This window comes from Ursus arctos, unplaced genomic scaffold, assembly GCF_023065955.2.
Source record: "Ursus arctos isolate Adak ecotype North America unplaced genomic scaffold, UrsArc2.0 scaffold_1, whole genome shotgun sequence".
NCBI classification, from domain to species: Eukaryota; Metazoa; Chordata; class Mammalia; order Carnivora; family Ursidae; genus Ursus; species Ursus arctos.
This window is the reverse complement of record NW_026622763.1, coordinates 107,018,112-107,036,700: the sequence shown is the minus strand read 5'-3', so window position 1 is coordinate 107,036,700 and position 18,589 is coordinate 107,018,112. Positions and strand designations below refer to the sequence as shown.

Genomic DNA, 18,589 nt, shown 5'->3' with positions numbered 1-18,589 from the left:
CCCCGCCGGCTCTCTGTCTCTGTTGTGCCCGGTGCCGCGGCAGACCCGACGAGGAGCCCATGGAAGAGGAGCCGCCCCTGTAGCCTCCCGCGAAGCTGCGGGCCTCTTGTTTGTTTGTCCCCGTCTCGAAGCTCCGCCAAGAAGGCTCCTGTTTCTGTGCGGCCTGCCCGCGTCTCTGACCGCGGCTGGAGCAGCAGCGGGAGGCCTCCGCCCGCCCGGCCCCCGGGCTCCCTGGCGGGTGGCCCTGCGCGGACCCGGGACCCACGCGACGCGGGGCTCTCGGCTCCCTCGACGGAGGCCGCGGAGGAAGGAAGCCTGTGGCGGCTCGCGGCAGAGCTGCCCACTTCGTGGCCGCGAGGGAAGGAAAACGAAAATCAAAGATCTAATAATACAAAACACACTGATGAAAACTGGTGCTCACAGTTGATTATTACCCACAATTCCACAGTCTCCGTGTAAACCACTCAACGCATCCTGTAGCTTCTTTTTTTGTTCAAGAGAACGTTTTCTCAGGCTCCGGCCGCGTCCGGGAGCCACAGCGGCGCGCACGGGGCCTGCGACGGGGCGGGGGGCCGGAGCGGGCGCGCGTGCGAGGGGAGAGCTGGACACACAGAAACGGGAGCCTGTGGGAGCTGGCTTTGGTTTCTCGAAGCCATCGGAAGATGCGAGTTTGTGCCTTTTTTTTATTGCTCTGATGGATTTTTGTGGCTGGGTTTTCTGACGTCTGAGGAACAATGCCTTAAGAAAAAATAAACAGCAGGAATTGGTGGGACAGTTTCCTGTGGCTGCGTGCTGCCCGGGGTGGGGGGCTCCGGGGGCCGCTGGCCCGCAGGCCCGGTTTTGCTTTAGTGCTGTTTAAGCAAAATGGAGGGAGCTCCAGCAAAGTGGCAAATACTGTTGGGGGTTTGAAGTCCAACAAATTTTAAATGAATCCAAAGTGTTCTTTTCTCTTACACCATAGAACAATTGAGCATCTCCATTTGGTTGTGAAGCATGTCCTAGGCACACTTCCAGTGTTATGATCGGAATGCTTTTTATGAAAAGCAAGTAGCATGAAGTATTGCTTAAATTTTAGGTATAAATATATATATGTATAATATATATTCCAATGTATTCCAAGCTAAGAAACTTGATTCTTATGAAATCTTGATAAAATATTTATAATGCATTTATAGAAAAAGTATATATATATAATAAATGCAGATCATAAAGGTCCCTGGCGAATGAATGACTTGTGAATTAGACATCAAGGTGCTTACGGAAAGGGATCTCGTTTGAAACCCGTGTATTTTCAAACTGCAGGTTGGATAGCTTTCAGATCGCCAACACGTTCGCCACTGGGCAGCTACCTGCAGGTGCGTGCTTTCGTCCCGCTCTTTTCGGACAGGACCCCTCCCGCTCCGAGCCTCCGTGCACATATGTACCTAATGAGTTTTTATAGCAAAGAATATAAATTTGCTGTTGATTTTTGTATGAATTTTTCACAAAGAGGTCCTGAATAAGCATTGTTTTGTGAATTTTACATTTTTTCTCACCATTTAGCAGTTTCCTGAATGGTAACAATGTCTAAACTTTCTTTCTAAATTCTTGCTTGTACATTTTTTTTAACTTTTAAAGGTTTTTTTTTTATTATTTTCATCTTTGTTTATTTTTGTACAGTGAGCAGTGTTCTGCGGCAGCCGTTTTCAGAAAGTGAGCTCAAGGGAGTTGGGGGGCGTGCAGTCTCCACGGTGACACCAGCGGGGCGTCTGTCCCAGCTCTGTCCCCGCAGCTGCGTCCAGACCGGGGGCTCCTCTTCCCTCCACATCGGTAGTATTACAAGGGGTGCTGTGTCCCCCCCTCCACTGCGCTGTGGGCAGGATGGCAGGGTCGCTCGCCAGACAGCACGGGCCGTCAGCACTCATGAAACTCCTGTTTCAACTTCTCTGACCACGTTGTCAGGACAGCATTTTAAATTCAGTTTTCCAAAGACCTTTTAAAGCATGTCAGCAATGCATGGGGCCCGAGTGAGGCCCACACCTGCCGGGGGTTTTCCCTGCCGCAGCCGCATGGCCGGGGTCTTGGCCGGAAGCAGCAGGCCCCGGATTTTGGAGCCTGTGGCTGCGGGGAGTCGAGGGGCCCCTGCTGCCTGGCGAGCCTGCAGGGACAGCACAGATTCCTGACCAGGACAGCCAGTCTTTGCTCTTTCTCTCGTTGACAGTAACTGACCGTCACTTTTACTGGTAACTTATTTTCCAGCACTTGAAGCCACCAATTTCATTCCAAAGCATGTACGGAGTTCAGGCACAGTGCTCCCGTAGGAGGGAACCCCGAGCCACGTTTCTGAGTTCGGTCGCGTTCACAGGGTAGTTTCTGAAGGAGACACTGATGCAGCCGGACTTTTGGCCAAACAAATCCAAATGCTTGGATGGGCTTGGTCGTCGGATGCTGGTGGTCAGGCCCAGGACAGCGGTCCCCAGAGCAGGGCAGAAAGGTCTTGGGGCCCGTGGGGCTTTCTCCTCCCGCCGGCCCCGCTCTGCTCCAAAGCCCACGTTGGCCGTCCAGGCACGGTGAGTGCGGCGACAGGACCCGGGCCCCAGCCCCGTGGCCTCCTGGGCCCTTGCCCCTGCACGGCCCATGGAACCCCCTGCCGCCTGCCGGCCGTGGCTCTTAGGGAGGAAGAGGTCATCTCACGCTTTTTACGGTTGACTGGGTGAGGGCGTTGTCCCTGGCGGGCTCCCTCCCGGTCTCCTTTGGGGTGACGCCCTCCGCGGAGAGGCCTGGCAGGGGAGCACGCTGCGTTTGTCAGCTCACTCCAGTGCCACGGACGCGCTTGAAGCATTACCGTGTAGCCTTTTCTTTTCTTTGAAAACACACTCAGCCCTTCCCCGCCACCCGCCGCCAGGGCAGACAGCAGAGGGCCTGCCCCAGGGTCTGCAGGGCACACCTCCCTTCTCTGGCCCTTTTGCACCTTTAGCCTTTTTCTTCCTTTGCAAAGGCCTCGGGGGCACTGGCCAGGGGTCAGCGAGCGAGCACTTTATGTCCCTTCGCGGGAAACCCCACGACGCCGCCGGGACGCGCGGCGCCCGCCCTTTCGGCTCCAGCCGCGCACGACGTGCCCGAGCCCCACCAGCAGGCGGCCGCCAGCCCCTCGGCTCCAAAGGGCCACGTTGTCAGAGTGTTTCAGTTTTTCTCCACTTACTTTACAAGTCTGTTTCCAGAGGAAGGACCGTCGGGCGTTGCTCGGACGTGAAAGCGGCCCCGGCGGCAGGATTGTGGGTTTTACTTTTCGATCAGAACATTCCTTCTTTACTGGTCACAGCCATGTGCTCATTCCATTCTTTTTGTAGACTTTTGGGCCCACGTGTTTTACGGGCATTGATACATATATAAATATATATATAAACATATATGACTCTATTTTTTTAAGTCCCTACGGCTGGAGGTTGCATGGACTGTACGACCGGCATGTCTATAGTGTACACGGATTTTGCACGCCAAACTCGGCAGCTTCGGGGAAGAAGAAAAATGCCTTTTTTGTTCCCCTCACGACATTTGCAGATACAAAAGATGGAAATTTTTCTGTAAAACCACATGAAACCTTGAAGGAGAGTCGGGGGTGGGGGGGACGTTTGCGTCTTATTGAACTTCTTCTTAAGAAATTGTACTTTTTATTGTAAGAAAACTAAAAAGGACTACTTAAACATTTGTCATATTAAGAAGAAAAGTTTATCTAGCACTTGTGACATACCAATAATAGAGTTTATTGTATTTATGTGGAAACAGTGTTTTAGGGAAACGACACAGAATTCAAAGTGAACTGCCCGTCTCTCTTCAGTTGACTTGGAGGCACTTGTTTTGTTTTGTTTTGTTTGTTCCCTTTGATCTTGCACAGGGCCCGCGGGCTGGCGACCGGCGACCCCGACGGAGGACCGGCCAGGCCGCGGCCCCGACGCGCCCCTTTCCGCACAGCTGTGTTGACTCTCTCGTTGCTCTTAGATGACGCGCGGCTAAGATTTCACTTTCAGCCGCGCAGCCGGGACCCGGGTCAGCACCGCGGCCGACGATCGACCTGGCAGCCGGAGGAGGCCGCGGCTCCCTTGTCGCGGAGCGGCGCTCGTTTCCCGCGCGGCTCGCTGCAAGTCCGACGGGATTGCAAGTCTCCGAGGGGAAGAAGAAGAAAGCGGACAGTCTGTTTGTTTGGGTTTTCGGTGTGTGTGCCCCATAGTGGAGGCGTTATTTTCCAGTTTATGAGACATATATATAATATATAAGGGGGCTGACCCTGTTCACCCAAGAGCTTCTCACGGACGCGTCGCGCCGCCGTGTCCCCCGTGGCGCCTGTGCGCGCTCGGCCGGGGGCCCGTGCGGGGGCGGCCGCCTGTTTCTTCTGTAATGTAATCTGTTCTCTCTGATTGTCTGGACCTTCCAACGGTTCTTTCTTTTGCCCAGTGGAGTTGGAGATTTTGTTCGCGGTTTTCTCATTCTCGTTTCGTTCTGTGTGGGCGGGTTTTCCCCGACGACGGTGTCCTCCTCTGACGGCCGACTCCATCCCCCCCCCCCCCCCCCCCGGAGTCCAGCGTTTTGTACCTCATCAGACAGCTTGTTGCTCTTGTGGTGTAAATAAAGCAGCATCTCTGGTTCCCAGCGTGTGCTCGCGTCCTCGCTGCCTCTGGCCGGGCCCCTGGGCTGGCCGCCCCCACCCCAGCCCCCCACCCCATCTCGGGATGGGAGTCGCTTGAACCCACGCACACGGCCCCTTGGGCCCAGACGCACGGTGCACCTGGCACCCTCTGCCCGCACCAGCGGGTCCCGTGGGCAGGTCCTCACTTTAAACGTCCTTGCACCATCTTCTTCCCCCAAACGCTCGCAGCCTCCTCCAAGGGAGCGAGTCTGTAACCCCCCCTCGGCCACCCAGCCCCCAGCAGCACACTGCCACCCCCAAGTGACTGCCCCACGCCCCCACGAGGGCCACACCCCTTGTGGACCCCCACGTTCAGTGACTGATCAGTGGGAATGGGGGGTGGGTGGACGCCAGCTGGGACCGTTCTCTCCCCTCCCTGTGGGCCCCAGCCTCCTTCGCAGCTGGGCTTCTCCCTCTGCCGGCCATCTCCCTCATACACGGTGCACAGAGACCTGAGGTCTCTCACGGTCACTAGCCCGCTTGCTATGGGCAGGAACCCGCGTGCGGCTCAGCAGGAGGCCTCTGGCTCCAGGTCCTTCCCGAGGCGCCCGTCACGCTGTCCGCAGCGCTCCCGTGGGGGACCCCCTTCCAAGCATACTGCCCGGTGGTGGGCAGGCCTCCTTCGCTCACCACGTGGGCCACTCCTCAGGGCCGCCTCGCCACCGGCCCCCAGAGCAGGGGAGGCAGGGAGAACGCACCCTGAAGTTGGCCACAGGCCTTTAATCACCTACTCTCAGTGGTGAGGCGTCGCCACTCAGAAGCCTGTCAGGAGGTCAGTCCACACTCAGGGAGGAGGGTGCACGGGCATCCACACCAGGACCGGGGGGCCCAGCGGCTGCCCACACCACACCCACTCCCACACCGGGAAACCAGCCGCCTGGCCAGGCCGGGCTTCATGTGGTTTATCACAGATTCCAGCAGCTTTGCCTTCAGAATATGCCTGTGATTCACTCACCTCCTCCTGGCCCAGTCCCTTCTCCCAGGCCTGGACCTCTGCTCCTCGCACCCCATAGTCTCCCCAGCGCAGCAGCGAAGCTGAGGCTGGACGCTGGACAGGCGCCCCTGGCGGGGTCGTGCTTCTCCTGCTGGCTCGTCGGCCTCGCCTACTGGAACGTATGCTTAGAGCCTGTGCGGGTCCCTCCCCAGAGATGAAAACACGGGGCTCCACAAACACGGGGAATGGAGGATTCATTCCAGGGCTCGGTCTTCTCGGCCGACACCTGGTGGTTATCAGAGTTGGGAAGCAGAGTTTTAAACTACGTTGGTGCCAATGCCGTACCCGTTGCAAGTTTCAAGTACCTTCTCGCCCTGGGATTCTTCCCTCTCTCTCGTTACGGGAAAAAGTCAACCATGAGAGAGGCGCAGAGAACAGCCCCGAGATCCCGCGTGTCCCTCGCCCCCAGATGTGCGCGGTCTGCGCCCCTCCCCACAGGCAGGCTGGTTTCCCAGCAAGTCCCAGGTCGCACGTCATCCTTCTGTATGTTCAGTCGACACCCGTGGAAGATACGGGCTTTTTCCTTCAATGTGATGTAACACCGTGTCATGCTTTAAACACTGGCGGTTCCTTAACATCAGGTATCCACCAGCACTGAGATGGCCCCAGTTGTTTCTACACCCGGTTTGTTTCCATCGGGATTCAAGCCAGGGCCTCACACAGCGTTGGATGGGCCCGTCCCTTTCCCCTCGGCCCTGTGGGCTCACCTCCCTCCTTACTCCCCTTGCAGTGTGCTTGTGGAGGACACCAGCCCGCTCGCGGACCCCGCCCGTGGCCCCTGCTCACGCAGGGCGTGGGCTCCAGCTCCGAGGCAGGCGTGACCGCGGAGCCCACCGCTTGGTGAAGGCTTGAGGACGGTGACGCCTCTCGGTGTGTTTGCAGAGGCAACAGGTGGGCAATCATTACAAAGCTTCTGGGCCCAACACTTTTTACAAACAGTAAACAGGCACAGCTACAGATGGCAAAGGCTTTTCATTCAGCGTCCGGATACGGAGTCTTTCCACCAGGAATTAAGAGAGTGGTAGTAGTAGATGGTTTAAATAAGTACGACGCATTTTAATTGTGAGATGCCTTTCACGTTCCTACTTACAATCAACCCTTCGGCCGACAGCTATGTCGCTGCCTCACGCGTGAAGGGACATGGTCTGTTTCTCGGAGGGCTGGGCAGGAGCGTGGCGTTCTAACCCACACGCATGGCGGGGTCCGGGCACAGAAAACGTAACGGGACAGTGCTCTCAGTTTCTCATACCGCTTCCAAGTCCTCTGATGACTGAGTGCCTGGAACTGGAAGCTGGGCTTTGGGCTGCGTTAGAACTGAAAGACTCGGTGAATTCAGATCTGATTCCCGTGAAACACATAATGTCGCAGGTGGTGGGAACACAGTTGCCCCACGTCAAGCTTCTGGGTATGGTTTTGGGGTGTCAGGCATCCCTGACACAGTCCCCCATCAACATGGATACAGTCCGTCTTTGAGGGCAGCTGGAATCCCCAACCGGCAGTGTGGACATCAGGCGGCCGTCGCGTCGAGTCTCCTAACCAGGCCCCTTGGAGATGAAGCAACCGCTAGTCTCAGGCGGTGACACGCGGGACGAAGTGCGTGGCCGGATCGCGGGGATCTACCAGGCTCCCCGCAAACATTCGCGGGGCCTGAGGCAACCATTCAAAGGGAGCCTCACGTGTGTCTAAATCCCCAGAAAGTATAAATCAAGCTCACCCCCACCTCCATACAGCCACAGCTGGACAGAAATCCGTCCTGAGAGACCAAAGAGGCCCAGACCACCTGGACCGAAGTCTCCCAGAAGTCCCGCTCCTACCGGCTGAGACCATCCCTCACCGCTCCTGGGGCCTTCTCGAGCCTTCTCAAGCCTTCTCCAGGGCCTGCCCCAGCACCCCCAAGGGCTCCTCAAGGACCCTTACCAGACTCTGCGCACATGTTTTCTGCTTAAACCTCCCGGCATACCATGGCCACGGTGGCTGCAGGGGGCTGGAAGTGTGCTCCGCACGCCCGTGCGCCCGGGGCCCCGTGGGGCGTGGCGGTCCTGTTCTTACAGAAAACAGAATAGTTACCGAGAGACAGAGCATGGCCACCAGGGAGCCGGGCGCAGAAGGGCCATCGAGGCACCAGGGCCTTTCTGGGAGCTCAGTCTCTCCACCTGCGAGGCAGCGGTGTTCTTGGAAAGATGTAAGGTATGGAGCCCCCCTACTCTGGACGGAGACAGTGACTGGGGGCCAGAGGCCCTCTCCCTTCCTGGAGTCCGGCGGGCGAGTGCTGTCCCCTGAGGATGATGCAACGCAGGGCAAATGCTCAGTCGCATCGGAAAGGAGGCCCCCAAGTAAGGCCACACCCAGAGCGGGACCGGGAGCATCAGGGTAAGACGGTGCCGGGTGGCACAGCCCGAAGCCAAGGTCTGCTCACGCGGGGCAGCGATGCCCGGGGAGCACTTCCGGCTGCATCCTCACGGAAACAGACATTTCAAAGAGATGCCAGACCAGTGTCGAGAGTATGTCTCGGAAATGAACAAAAACTCATCTACGGGATGAGAGGGGCTGAGTCTCACGGGCTCAGGGTGAGGGGCCGCTGGCGAGGCCACTCACAGGGAATCTGACCGTCCTCGGAGGCCGCTCCGAGCCCTTCCCCCTGAGCCGGACTCCAGCTCGCCCGGGCAGAAGCCGCCAGCCTGGGGAGGCGCGAACACCACGCAGGGGAGGGCGGCCGCACGCCAGCCCAGGGAGGCCACGGTGGCGCCTTAGGAAGATACGGAGGAACTCGGAATCCACAAGCCAATTCCTGTACAATTTACTTTTAATCTGCTCTGCTCTGCATCGTACCCTAAGCTGAGTTTTAGTCAAAGCCGAATTTGGCAGGAAGGAGGAGTTTCCCACAATGCTAAGAGTGCCGGTGGTTGCAGGGGCCGCTGGCTTGCGACCACGCGAATAAACGCATTTGCAGTGGGGAAATGCTCTTGTTCAGAAGGGTGTCCGTCTGCTTTAAGCCCAAGCTCCGTGGGCCGCCCACGGGCGCTCGGCCATCCACACAATGCTGACTGCAAGTGGCATCAGTGGTCCCGCTGCTCACCGCGTCTGAACAGCCCGGTGGACCTGGTTTAAAGGAGGAACGGGCCTCACGGCGTATTTCTGACCCGTGAGACACGTTCCCGAGGGAGACGTGGTGACCACTCCATTACGTTCCAAGCACCTGCACAACGTGGCTTCGTGGGCCATCGGCACACAGGCGGGCGTACCTGGGGGTGTGAGCATGTCCCCCCAGGCCTGTCCGGCTACAGATAGGACCACCCAGACAGCCTCCCTGAAAAGTCTGGAATCCAAATTTAAGGAGTTAGGAAATGAAGGCATCACTGATTCTGACAGGATGCCAGAGGCTGGCGACGACACGCGGCACGGGTCCCAGACGGTGACGCGGAGAACCGTGGTGGTCGCGGCTCCACCCTAGCGAGTGCTCACGTGTGACGCCCTGTGTCAGGTCCACTGAAGCCTGAGGCCTGGGAGTGTTCACACCCATCACACCCCAGGAGACTGCAACGCACGTCGTTGGCGGGAGTGTGCACAGCGGCGACAGGCAGGGCAAGGATCTGAGTTCAGGGCTGCTCGGATGCCGGCCCCTCCTGTTAATCGGTGACGTCTGGGCCCTAGGCCACGGGCCCCGCAGTGACTCTGGAGCAGGACGAGCCCCGCCAGCACGACTCACTGGGGCGTCTGGACCGGGGCTGATCCGCTCGGCGCAGCGGCCGTGTGCTGCCAGGCCATCCTCCCTGGCGGCTGTCCCGCCCACCCGAGTGTACCGAGCTGCCTTCCCGGGCTCCAGCCACTACATGCCGCTGGTCCCTCCAAACTGCCCGGCTCACACAGCCTGCCCACCCACGGGGAAGGGAGGGGTGCGCTGGGGCTTCTGTCTGCTCCCCACCCGCAGCCGTCCTCAGAAGAACCAGATCAGGAAGCCGCTCCTCTGGGACCGAGCGCCCCGGGCTCAGCCTCCCAGCGCCGTTCTGAACCAGCCTCCTCTCAACCGCAGCCTCAGCAGATGGGGCCTCGCCACCGCCCGTGGTCCGTTTCACCGCTGGATGAGGCCAGCTGGGAGAAGGCCCTTCCTCCTGCACGGCCATCTGTCCCAGCTGGGGGCCCAGCGCGTGGAGGCTTCCCAGGCACCCAGGGTGGGCTGGGTGCAGACCAGCGGCGGGCGGGGCCGGGGGTCCTTGGGAGCTTCCCGTGGCACAGGGCAAAGCCCACCGCCCCCCCGCAGAAGCTTCCCTCTAGCCCTGCCCCTTTCCAGCGAAAGCTTCCCGGATGCCACGGTGGGAAGGGGGGTCAGGCAGAGATGGCCTTGAACCAGAGCAGCCTCGGTTTGCCTAATCTGTAAAAGGAGAGTGTGGGCAGGTGGCGCCTCAAGTCCCCTGACAGCCCCACAGTGTAGGGATGGCACCTGACGTGTGATTAGGACCTGGCTTGTTTGCAGTTTTGAGCAGAAACACTACACCCGCTCTTTTAATTTCTTCCCACAATACGTTCCTAACCGCCGGGCCATGGATGCGATTTTAGGTCAAGATTTGAATGAAAATCAGGGGGCACCTAGGTGGCGCAGTCGTTGGGCGTCTGCCTTCGGCTCAGGGCGTGATCCCGGCGTTCCGGGATCGAGTCCCACATCGGGCTCCTCCTCTGGGAGCCTGCTTCTTCCTCTCCCACTCCCCTCCTGTGTTCCCTCTCTCGCTGGCTGTCTCTCTGTCATATAAATAAATAAAATCTTAAAAAAAAAAAGATTTGAATGAAAATCAGATGCCGGCACTGGAGAGGCAAGAACAGCAGATTCCAAGTGTCTGAGCAAGGGGCAACAGGGTGTCCTCTGCGCAAAGCTCATACGAATTTCTACAAAATCGCAGGCAAGTCACAGAAGGTGAGATACAATTGTTTGATAAACAGAACTCTAGTGAACCTTGTGAGTAATCGTAAAAGTCACGGAGAGAAGCACTCTTTGGAGGTTGTCTATTTTTAAGCGGCTCAGTCCATGAGATGCTGGGAATGGTGCTCGGACACCAGTGAGTCACAAAGCCATTGTTGGCGGGAGGGTCACGGCTACAGACAGACGTGAAAATATTTAGTAAGAACCTTCCAAATGTCTGTGCCTCCACCCGCTAATTTCACTTCTGGGAATCTGTCCCAAGGACATAAATCTAATTACAGAAAATGCTTTCTGCACAGAGATGCTCGGTTCGGCATTACTTAGTGAAAAGTGGGAAACACCTGGAAATATTTACCAGTCGGGAGTGGGCTGGTGCCCGGGCGTGCGGGCCGCGTCCATCCGGGAGGGGCTGACACGGCCTCTGGGCGCGGACGGCAGTGTGGCCGTGGGGGGTGGGGTGCAAGGGTCCTGTGCAGCAGAGGTGTGCCTCCGAAGAACACATCCAGAGAGCAGGGCTTAGCGCTCTGCGGGTAGCGTCTCTCCGAGAGAAAGAACGCGTGTCACTCTGAATACATCTTGTCCGCGTGAGGGAAGACACGCTTTCAAGCCACACTTCCCAGCCCCGGTCCCACGGAACACCTGTCTCAACTTGATAGCCATTCCAAAGACAAATGGAAAACGTGGATTTTCTAGCACATTCCCCTGAGAGCCCGCCCCAAGCCAGAAGAGCATCCATGCAGGTAGAGCACGGCGGTGCCCCCGCCCCGAGTCGGCTGGGCCCGCTGGTGTCTGTCCGCGGCGGGGGCACAGCTGCTTGGCGAAGCCAGCTGCGGGGGTGCCCTTCCAGCTCCCCTGACATTGTCCTGGAGCAGGACCCTCAGCGCGAAGGCCCGGGCGGACACAGGTGAGCCTGGGGTCCCCGGCCGTGTCTCTAGCCGCAGCTCCCCTCCTCAGCCCGCCCATCCGCTTCTCTTCTGAGCAGCCCCCGCTTCCTCACCGGTGGCCCGGGCCCTAGGGTTCTCCCCAGCCTCGGCCTCTGGCCCGAGCGCTCCGGCCCCGCAACACAAGCTTCGGGCCTCGAGTGTGCGCTGCGGGACCCAGCCTGGGGTGTGTGTAGCGCCCGCGGAGCCCACTCGGGCAGAGGACACAGGCTTTCACGCCGGGAGCCCTCTTAGCACCGCAGGCCCCACAGTAGCACCACCAGCTCAGGGAGCTTGCCGCATCTGGACGGCGGGGCTCCTGGAAGCCACGACACCACCCCGCTGTGGCCTCCTGGGCTGAGTGCGGTGGGGGCGGGGCACTGCCCTCCGCCAGGAACGCCTTTCCGCACGTCTCCAGGTGACCCTTCATCTTCTGATCCTCCGTGTCCCCAGGGCAACCTTTCCTTTCCCCTGCCCCAAATACTTGCCAGAGACACAGAGAGGTGGCTGGGGAGGCTGGGCTGTCCTTGAGGCTAACGGTGCCCAGTGACTTCAGGCCCAGGCCTACCTTCCATTTCCCCTGAGGACAAGCTCCAAACCCCCCGGGGAGCAGACGGGGTGAAGCAGGTCTGCGTGGCTGGCCAGCAGCCAGAGATCAGTTCTGAGCCTCTGGAGGCTTTTTTCCCCAGATGGCCAGAGGCTGCTGGTGGCAGCCAGAGCAGGGAGCGGGGCACCTGGGTGGTGGTGGGCAGGTGGTTCAGGGCCTGAGGCTGAGCCCTGGTGTCCTTGACCCAGCTGCAGCCCCCTCCTGGGCTAAGCCCGGTGGGGACGGGGAACTGCCTCCTGACAGCCAGCCCCTTCCCACCGAGACAGGCAGACTGGGGAACGGTGGCCCCCAAAAGATAATGCCTGCACCCTAACTTCTGGTACCTGTGAGCAGGACACTATTTAGAAAAAGGGTCTCTTGAGGCTCCTGGGTGGCTCAGTTGGTGAAGCGTCTGCCTCCGGCTCAGGTCGTGATCTCAGGGACCCGGGATCGAGTCTGGCATCGGGCTTAGCCTGCTTCTCCCTCTGCCTCTCCGCCGCCCCCGCACGAACCCCCCCTCCCCGCTGAGAGCTCGTACTTGCTCGTTTTCTCTCAAATAAATAAAATCTTAAAAAAAAAAAAAAAGGCAAAAGGGTCTGTGTGGTTGTAACTAAGTCAAAGATCCCAAGACGACTCCGTCTGGATTAACCAGGGTGATAAGCCCAGTGACAAGTGTCCTTCTAAGGGACAGAAGAGACACAGGGGCAAGAGCAGGAGCTCACGTCAAGATGAAACTATGGCCACAGAGACTGCAGGGAAGTGAGCACAAGTCCAGGAGCCTCGGGAACCCCCGGAGCTGGAAGAGGTGAGGCAGGAGCCTCCCCCGGCACCCAGGGGGAGAGTGGTCCCGCCAGCCACAGAGGGGGCTGGGTACCGTCATGACCTCTGTGACACGATGGGGCAGGAAGCCAGAGACGAGCAGAGCAGCGCAGCCCGATGAGACGCCAGGAGCCAGACGGGGAGCAGCCCCCAGAGTCGCAGGCCCCTTCCTGGTGGCCAGGGTGCGCCCCTGCTCCGCGGCTGGCTGCCCAGGGTGCTTGTGTGGGTCCCAACAGGAAAGCCGCTCTCCTGCAGTCAGCTGCTGCCAGGCAGAGAGCCGGGACCTGGCCGGTGCTCAAGCGGGGAGCCTATGGGGTCTGTCCCGCCAGAGACGCCCCCACGACCCAGCCGCCCCAGGGCCCGGGCCGTGGGAGGGTGCTGCCAAAACTCTGCATTCAGGGCTGTCGGTGGGGAGCCCTGCCCTTTCTGACATTTCCAGGCCACTTGGCGGAGGGGCTGGGACGCCCAGGGTGGGACACACCCCGGCACGTCTGTTTCTGTGTGACCCGGACCCGGCCTCCACTGCCTCTCCCCTGGGCTTGGGCATCACAGGAAGCCACAGCCCTCCTGGACGGGGCCTGCTAATGTCCGGTTCCTCCTGACCCCCCAAAAACACTGGCTTGGGGAACAAAGCTGCTTTCTCAGCCTTGGGGACATGGAGATTAATGTCATCGACTCCAGGCAGCTCTCCTATAGTTAAAGATGTCCGGTCCCTTTGACCAAGTGTGAAAGACACTTACACACATTGTCAATTTTCCCTGATGGGTTGCAAAGGTCGGTGCCTGGAGCCAGTGCGTGGGGAATGTCTTCTCCAGGCTTCTCCGGCTGGGGTGGGGCGGGGGACCCTCACCCCCCTCACCAGGGCCAACAGGCAGCAGAGGGACAGGGTGGACGGCTGGACTTCCTGGGCTTCCCAAGGTTTGGGGGAGACTTCGTCCACCAGAGACGCCCAGGGTCCGCGGGGCAGGTGGGGAAGTGGGGGCCTGCTGGGAGCCCCCCACCCGCGGAGGCCCTGCTGGGGAGGCCTGTGCAGCCCCAGCGCCACCTGGTGGTACTTCCCGGAACTGCAGTCACATCCACACATCCCGCCCTGGGTCCCGGAGCCCTGACCAGGGTTAGGTGATGGCTGTGCTGGTGGCACAGCTCCCACAATCACGCACTTGGAGTCATTCTGATACCTGGAGAAATGAGAAACTTAAAAGGAGACTTCTCACCGTGGCAGGGAGGCTTACAGCCCTCAGTGGAGTTCTCCTACTGTCCCCTGCTCAGCCCGCGGACCCCAGGGGGCACCCACTACCCCAGGGAGCAGCCCTTCCTTTCCAGGCAGCGAGGACCCCGGGAGCGCTCTGCCTGAGGCTGGACTGCGGGCCACGTCCCGGACCCCACAGTGGCTCTGCTCCTGATGCCCCACACCCTGGCTGAACTCCCTGCCCTTTGCTGAAGGGCGTGCCGGACACTCGGTGGTGGACAGGACAGACATCCGCTGAGGGGCTCCCATGCTGCCAGGGATGGGAAGGCAGACACACAACAGAATAGAAAAGTAACTTGTCCTGCGTGCTGGAAGGTGAGTCATGCCGGGGGAAGAAAAAGTAGAGCCGAGCGGGGGGATCGAGGGCAGGCAGTGGGACAGGCTTCCGTTCAGTGGAGAGATGGAGCCAGTGCAGCTGCACAAGGTAGAGGGGCCGGGGTCGGGGGTCCTGGAGAGGGGACCCCGGGGCGGGGACCCTGGGGAGGGGACTCCGGGGAGGGGATATAGGGAAGGGACCCTGGGGAGGGGATATGGGGAGGGGCACTGGGGAGGGGTTAAGGGAGGGGACACGGGGAGGGCACTCTAGGCAGCAGGGGTGGGGGAGTGGGGGATAGGTCAGGAGAGCAGCTGGATGGGTGAAGATTCCAATCTCAGCCGAGGGAAGGGATCTCTCCTTGGAGACCCTATGAGAAGAGGGGTGGCCTGACTTGAGGTGAAGGGGCATGCTGTGTTTTCTGTGCCGAGAGCAGTGTGGGGAGGGCGGGGCTGAGGCAGTTAGGAGCTGGGTGCAGGCAGTGGACCAGAAATGGGGCTGCCCCAGGGCAGGTGCCCTGGGAAGCAATCATTCAGGGTCATGAGATACTTGGGGACCATGGGAACAAGCCCCACGTGAAAACCATGGTGCACTTGGGGCACTTGCTACTTGGGGCACTGCTACTGCCGAACTGCTTCTCTTACCTCGCAGCGTACAAGCTGGACTTAAAACCACAGCCCAGCCATAACCTGTTGCTGCAGAAATGAACTGAGGCTCCAAAACCCAGCAATGAGCTGGCTGGCTTGCCTGCCAACATCAACCAATCAGGAGGAGGTGCTTTTCCTCATTAGCATATTGGACCCAGTGGGAACCCGGAGGGAGCTCTCTGTGGAGAGCAGGGCCTCTGAGCGGGACCCCAGCCTAACCACTCTGGCGGGTGCTGCATCCCCTTGAGCTGTGTCCCCAGGAAAGCTTGGCCTGTGCCTTTGAATTTCGGGTCTGGCCTCGTTTCTGTCACTGTCCACCCAAGAAGCAGAGTCCAGTAACAGTCAGAAGCTGGGTACATTTAGAAAGTGGTGGCGTGGGGTGTCACAGTCATTTGAGTGTCCAACCCTTGGTTTCAGCCCAGGTCATGATCTCAGGGTCCTGGGATCAGCCCTGTATCAAGCTCTGTGCTCAGTGTAGAGTCTGCTTGAGATTCTCTCTCCCTCTCCCACCACCCCTCCTGCTCGTGCTCTCTCTCTCTCTAAAAATAGATTTTGAAAAAGAAAAAGCATTGGGGTGGGCTTCCTGGTACTTCAGTGTGGGGCAGGAATGAGAGAGGAGGGGGACACCAAGGTTCAGGGTGGGGCGGCCATCACTTAGTGAGTGCAGGGCGAGAGCCCCACTTCGAACGAGCTGAGCTTGCCCTATCTATTGGGTTTCCAGTTGGAGACACGGACAGACAGACACCCGGATACTCAAGTCTAGAGCTCGACAGGAACCCAGCAAACAGACACTGGTGAGATCACGAGGGGGTGAGAGTGAACAGAGCTGAGAGGGAGCGGCTGGAGCGACAACAGGGCCAGACGGAGGTGGGGGACCTGCAGGGTGGTATGCATGGTGTCAGCACCAACACGTTTTGTCACAGGTCCTGTTGTCTGGACCCCTCATACTGAGTTAAATGGTGGCCAACACGAAGACACGTCCACGTTCTCATCCCTGGAAACTGAATGTGACATTGTGTGGAGAAAGGGTCTTTGTTGATGTAACGACGTTAAGGATCTTGCGGTGAAAGCGTACTGGATTATCCCCTAAATCCAATGACAAGTGTCCTTAGAAGAGACCCCAGGGGAGGCTCACAGTGGAGAGAAGAGAAAATGGTGTGGAGATAGACACAGCAACTGGAGCCCCAGGAGGCAGGGTGAAGCGGGCAGGATTCTCCCCTAGCACCTCCAGAGGTACTGCAGCCCTACGAAACCTTGATTTAGGACTTCTGGCTTCCAGGACTGGGAGAGAATACGCTTCCATGGTTTGAAGCCCCGAGTTTGCAGTACTTCGTTGTGGCGGCCCCAGAGCACAATACCCCTCCTTTCATCACGAGGAAACAGAGCCCCCAAGGGCCTGTTTGCCTGCTCAGGTCCACCAGCAGTTGGTGGAGAGAAACCCAGTTACCCTCAGACCGCTGCTCTGCTGGGGGCTTGACTATCACGGGCAGGCGTGACCTGCACCTGGGACATTTCAGCTTTATAGCTGCCGGTGTCCATTCCAGCCCATCAGGATATTTTGGGATCGAATTCCATTTTCCAACTACTACCGTATTCAGGACTGTGTGCTCCCAGTTAAAGGACTACATTTCCCACCCTCCCTTCCAGATGGCTGTGGCCATGTAGCTAAGTTCTGCCAATGATATGCAAGCAGAAGTGAGTGCGGGAGTTTTCTTCACAAGGGGGACATGTCAACCACAGGTTCATAGAAATCACTTCAGGCATTAAAAGCAGAAAGGGATTTAGCAGAGGCAATAGGGTTTAAAACTCACTGAGGGCTGGAGGGGTGACCATCAGGGTTCCACATGCACTGTTGATTTAGACGTCCCACCAGAGGCCAAAACCAAGACCAGGAACCCACTGTTGCTAACACCGCTGCCTTGGTCATGTTTGTCTTTCACCTGCCAAGCTGGTGTCCAGACACTGAGATATGGACTCCGGCCATGGACATACAGTCTTGCAAACCCTGACTGCAGTGGCCATGGCAACTCACTTCTGCCTTCCAAATCTCACCTGAGTCCTTACAAGTTGGCTCAACCTAGATTGCATCCAGGACAGCAGGGGCAGGGAAACCTGGGGAGTGTAGTTTGCCAGGGCATGCTGGTACCTCTATGATAAATGCAGTTTGGCCTTGCAATTAGACGCTTAGTTCCCTGGGAGGGTAACTCACAATGAAGGGGGAGATGGAAGGACACAAATCAACATGGAAAGAACCCCTGCCCAAAGGAGGGCATGAATGTGATCGCTATAGACGATGATGGGTCAGCCCTATCAGGGCATCGCTATGTGAACACCACCTTCTGCCTCCTGAGAATCAGAGAGCTTGTTGAATGTGAAGGCAGTGCCCCCTTGCTAGCAGTCAAAAGGAGGGTAATCAGTAGGGCTGGGGTAGAGTTCCACAGATCCAGCTGCATGAACAAGGCAAGGGGTGTCAGTTTCCTTGAATCGCTCCCCTCACTCTTTTCCCCACTCCCTGCCTCCCAGTTTAGTGTGGTTTGGAAAATACTTGCTCCATTTCTCTCTTAAATTTCCCCATATTTTCATGCATTTTTTTCCATCTTTTCTTCTATTTTATTTGATGTAGTTATACTAAAGCCCTTGTCCAAATTCTATCATTGAGTTTAGATTATCCAAGGGTCTTCTTCTATTAGCTATTGTTTCCCTTGACTGTGAGCACCATTTGCCTGTTTCTTTATCTGTTTTGTAAGTTTTGATTGTGTATAGGCATTGTGTGTAAAAGAACCACAGAGTCTGAGGTCAATGTTATTTTTCTCCTGAGAGGGTACTTTGTTTTCTCCATTCGCCATACCAATTTAAGAATCAAGCTGGGTTAGGGCGCACTTATAGCTCTACTTAGTTTTGGCTTATCTCTTGTTGCAACGTTTCGAGGGGAAGACACCGCAAAGGCGGCACGCCTACAGAAAGCATGGAAACCCACGCCCCTCCCGCCATACCTTGCACCATGCATGTCTCCCATCTGGATCCTTTATCACATCCTTTCCTAGTCCACATAAGTATTTCCCTGAGTTCTGTGAGCCATTCTAACAAATTATCAACCCGAGGAGGAAGCCAGTCAGAAGTACAGGGTGACAACCTGGAGTCGCAATGGGCATCTGGAGGGGAGGGGTCCATCTTGTGGCACTGAGTCCTTAACCTGTGGGGTCTGTACTGACTCATTAGTGTCAGAATTGAACTGAATTGTAGAACACCCAGCTGGGGTCACAGAATTGTTTGATGTGGGGAAAACCGACCCAGTTTGCCACACAAGTGTTCTGTGCGAGTGTGTAAAGGAAAACAGTGAGTCTTTCCACGGCAGTAATACAACACATTAATAGAATAAAGAGAAAAACCACATGGTCATCTCAATATGCACAGACAAAGCACATAAAAAAATAGAATACTCATTCATGATTTTTAAAAATCTCAGCAAATCAGGCACAGAATGGA

At 57.7% G+C, this 18,589-nt stretch overlaps 1 protein-coding gene across 6 annotated transcripts in view; it reads left to right on the top strand.

Moving 5' to 3' along the window:
* HDAC4 (histone deacetylase 4) overlaps nucleotides 1-4,637 on the top strand; it is a 301,426-nt gene extending 296,789 nt beyond the window's left edge. For 4 of the 6 annotated variants that reach the window (XM_048213944.2, XM_057306129.1, XM_044380445.3 and 1 more), the window contains one exon: nucleotides 44-4,635. In XM_048213944.2, coding sequence (XP_048069901.1) covers nucleotides 44-83 — 40 coding nt within the window. In that variant the 3' untranslated portion in view covers nucleotides 84-4,635. Of the gene's footprint in view, nucleotides 1-43 lie in introns of all 6 variants that reach the window. The other 2 variants (XM_044380446.3, XM_044380448.3) reach the window with 2 other exon arrangements.
* The last annotated feature ends 13,952 nt before the right edge of the window (nucleotides 4,638-18,589 follow it).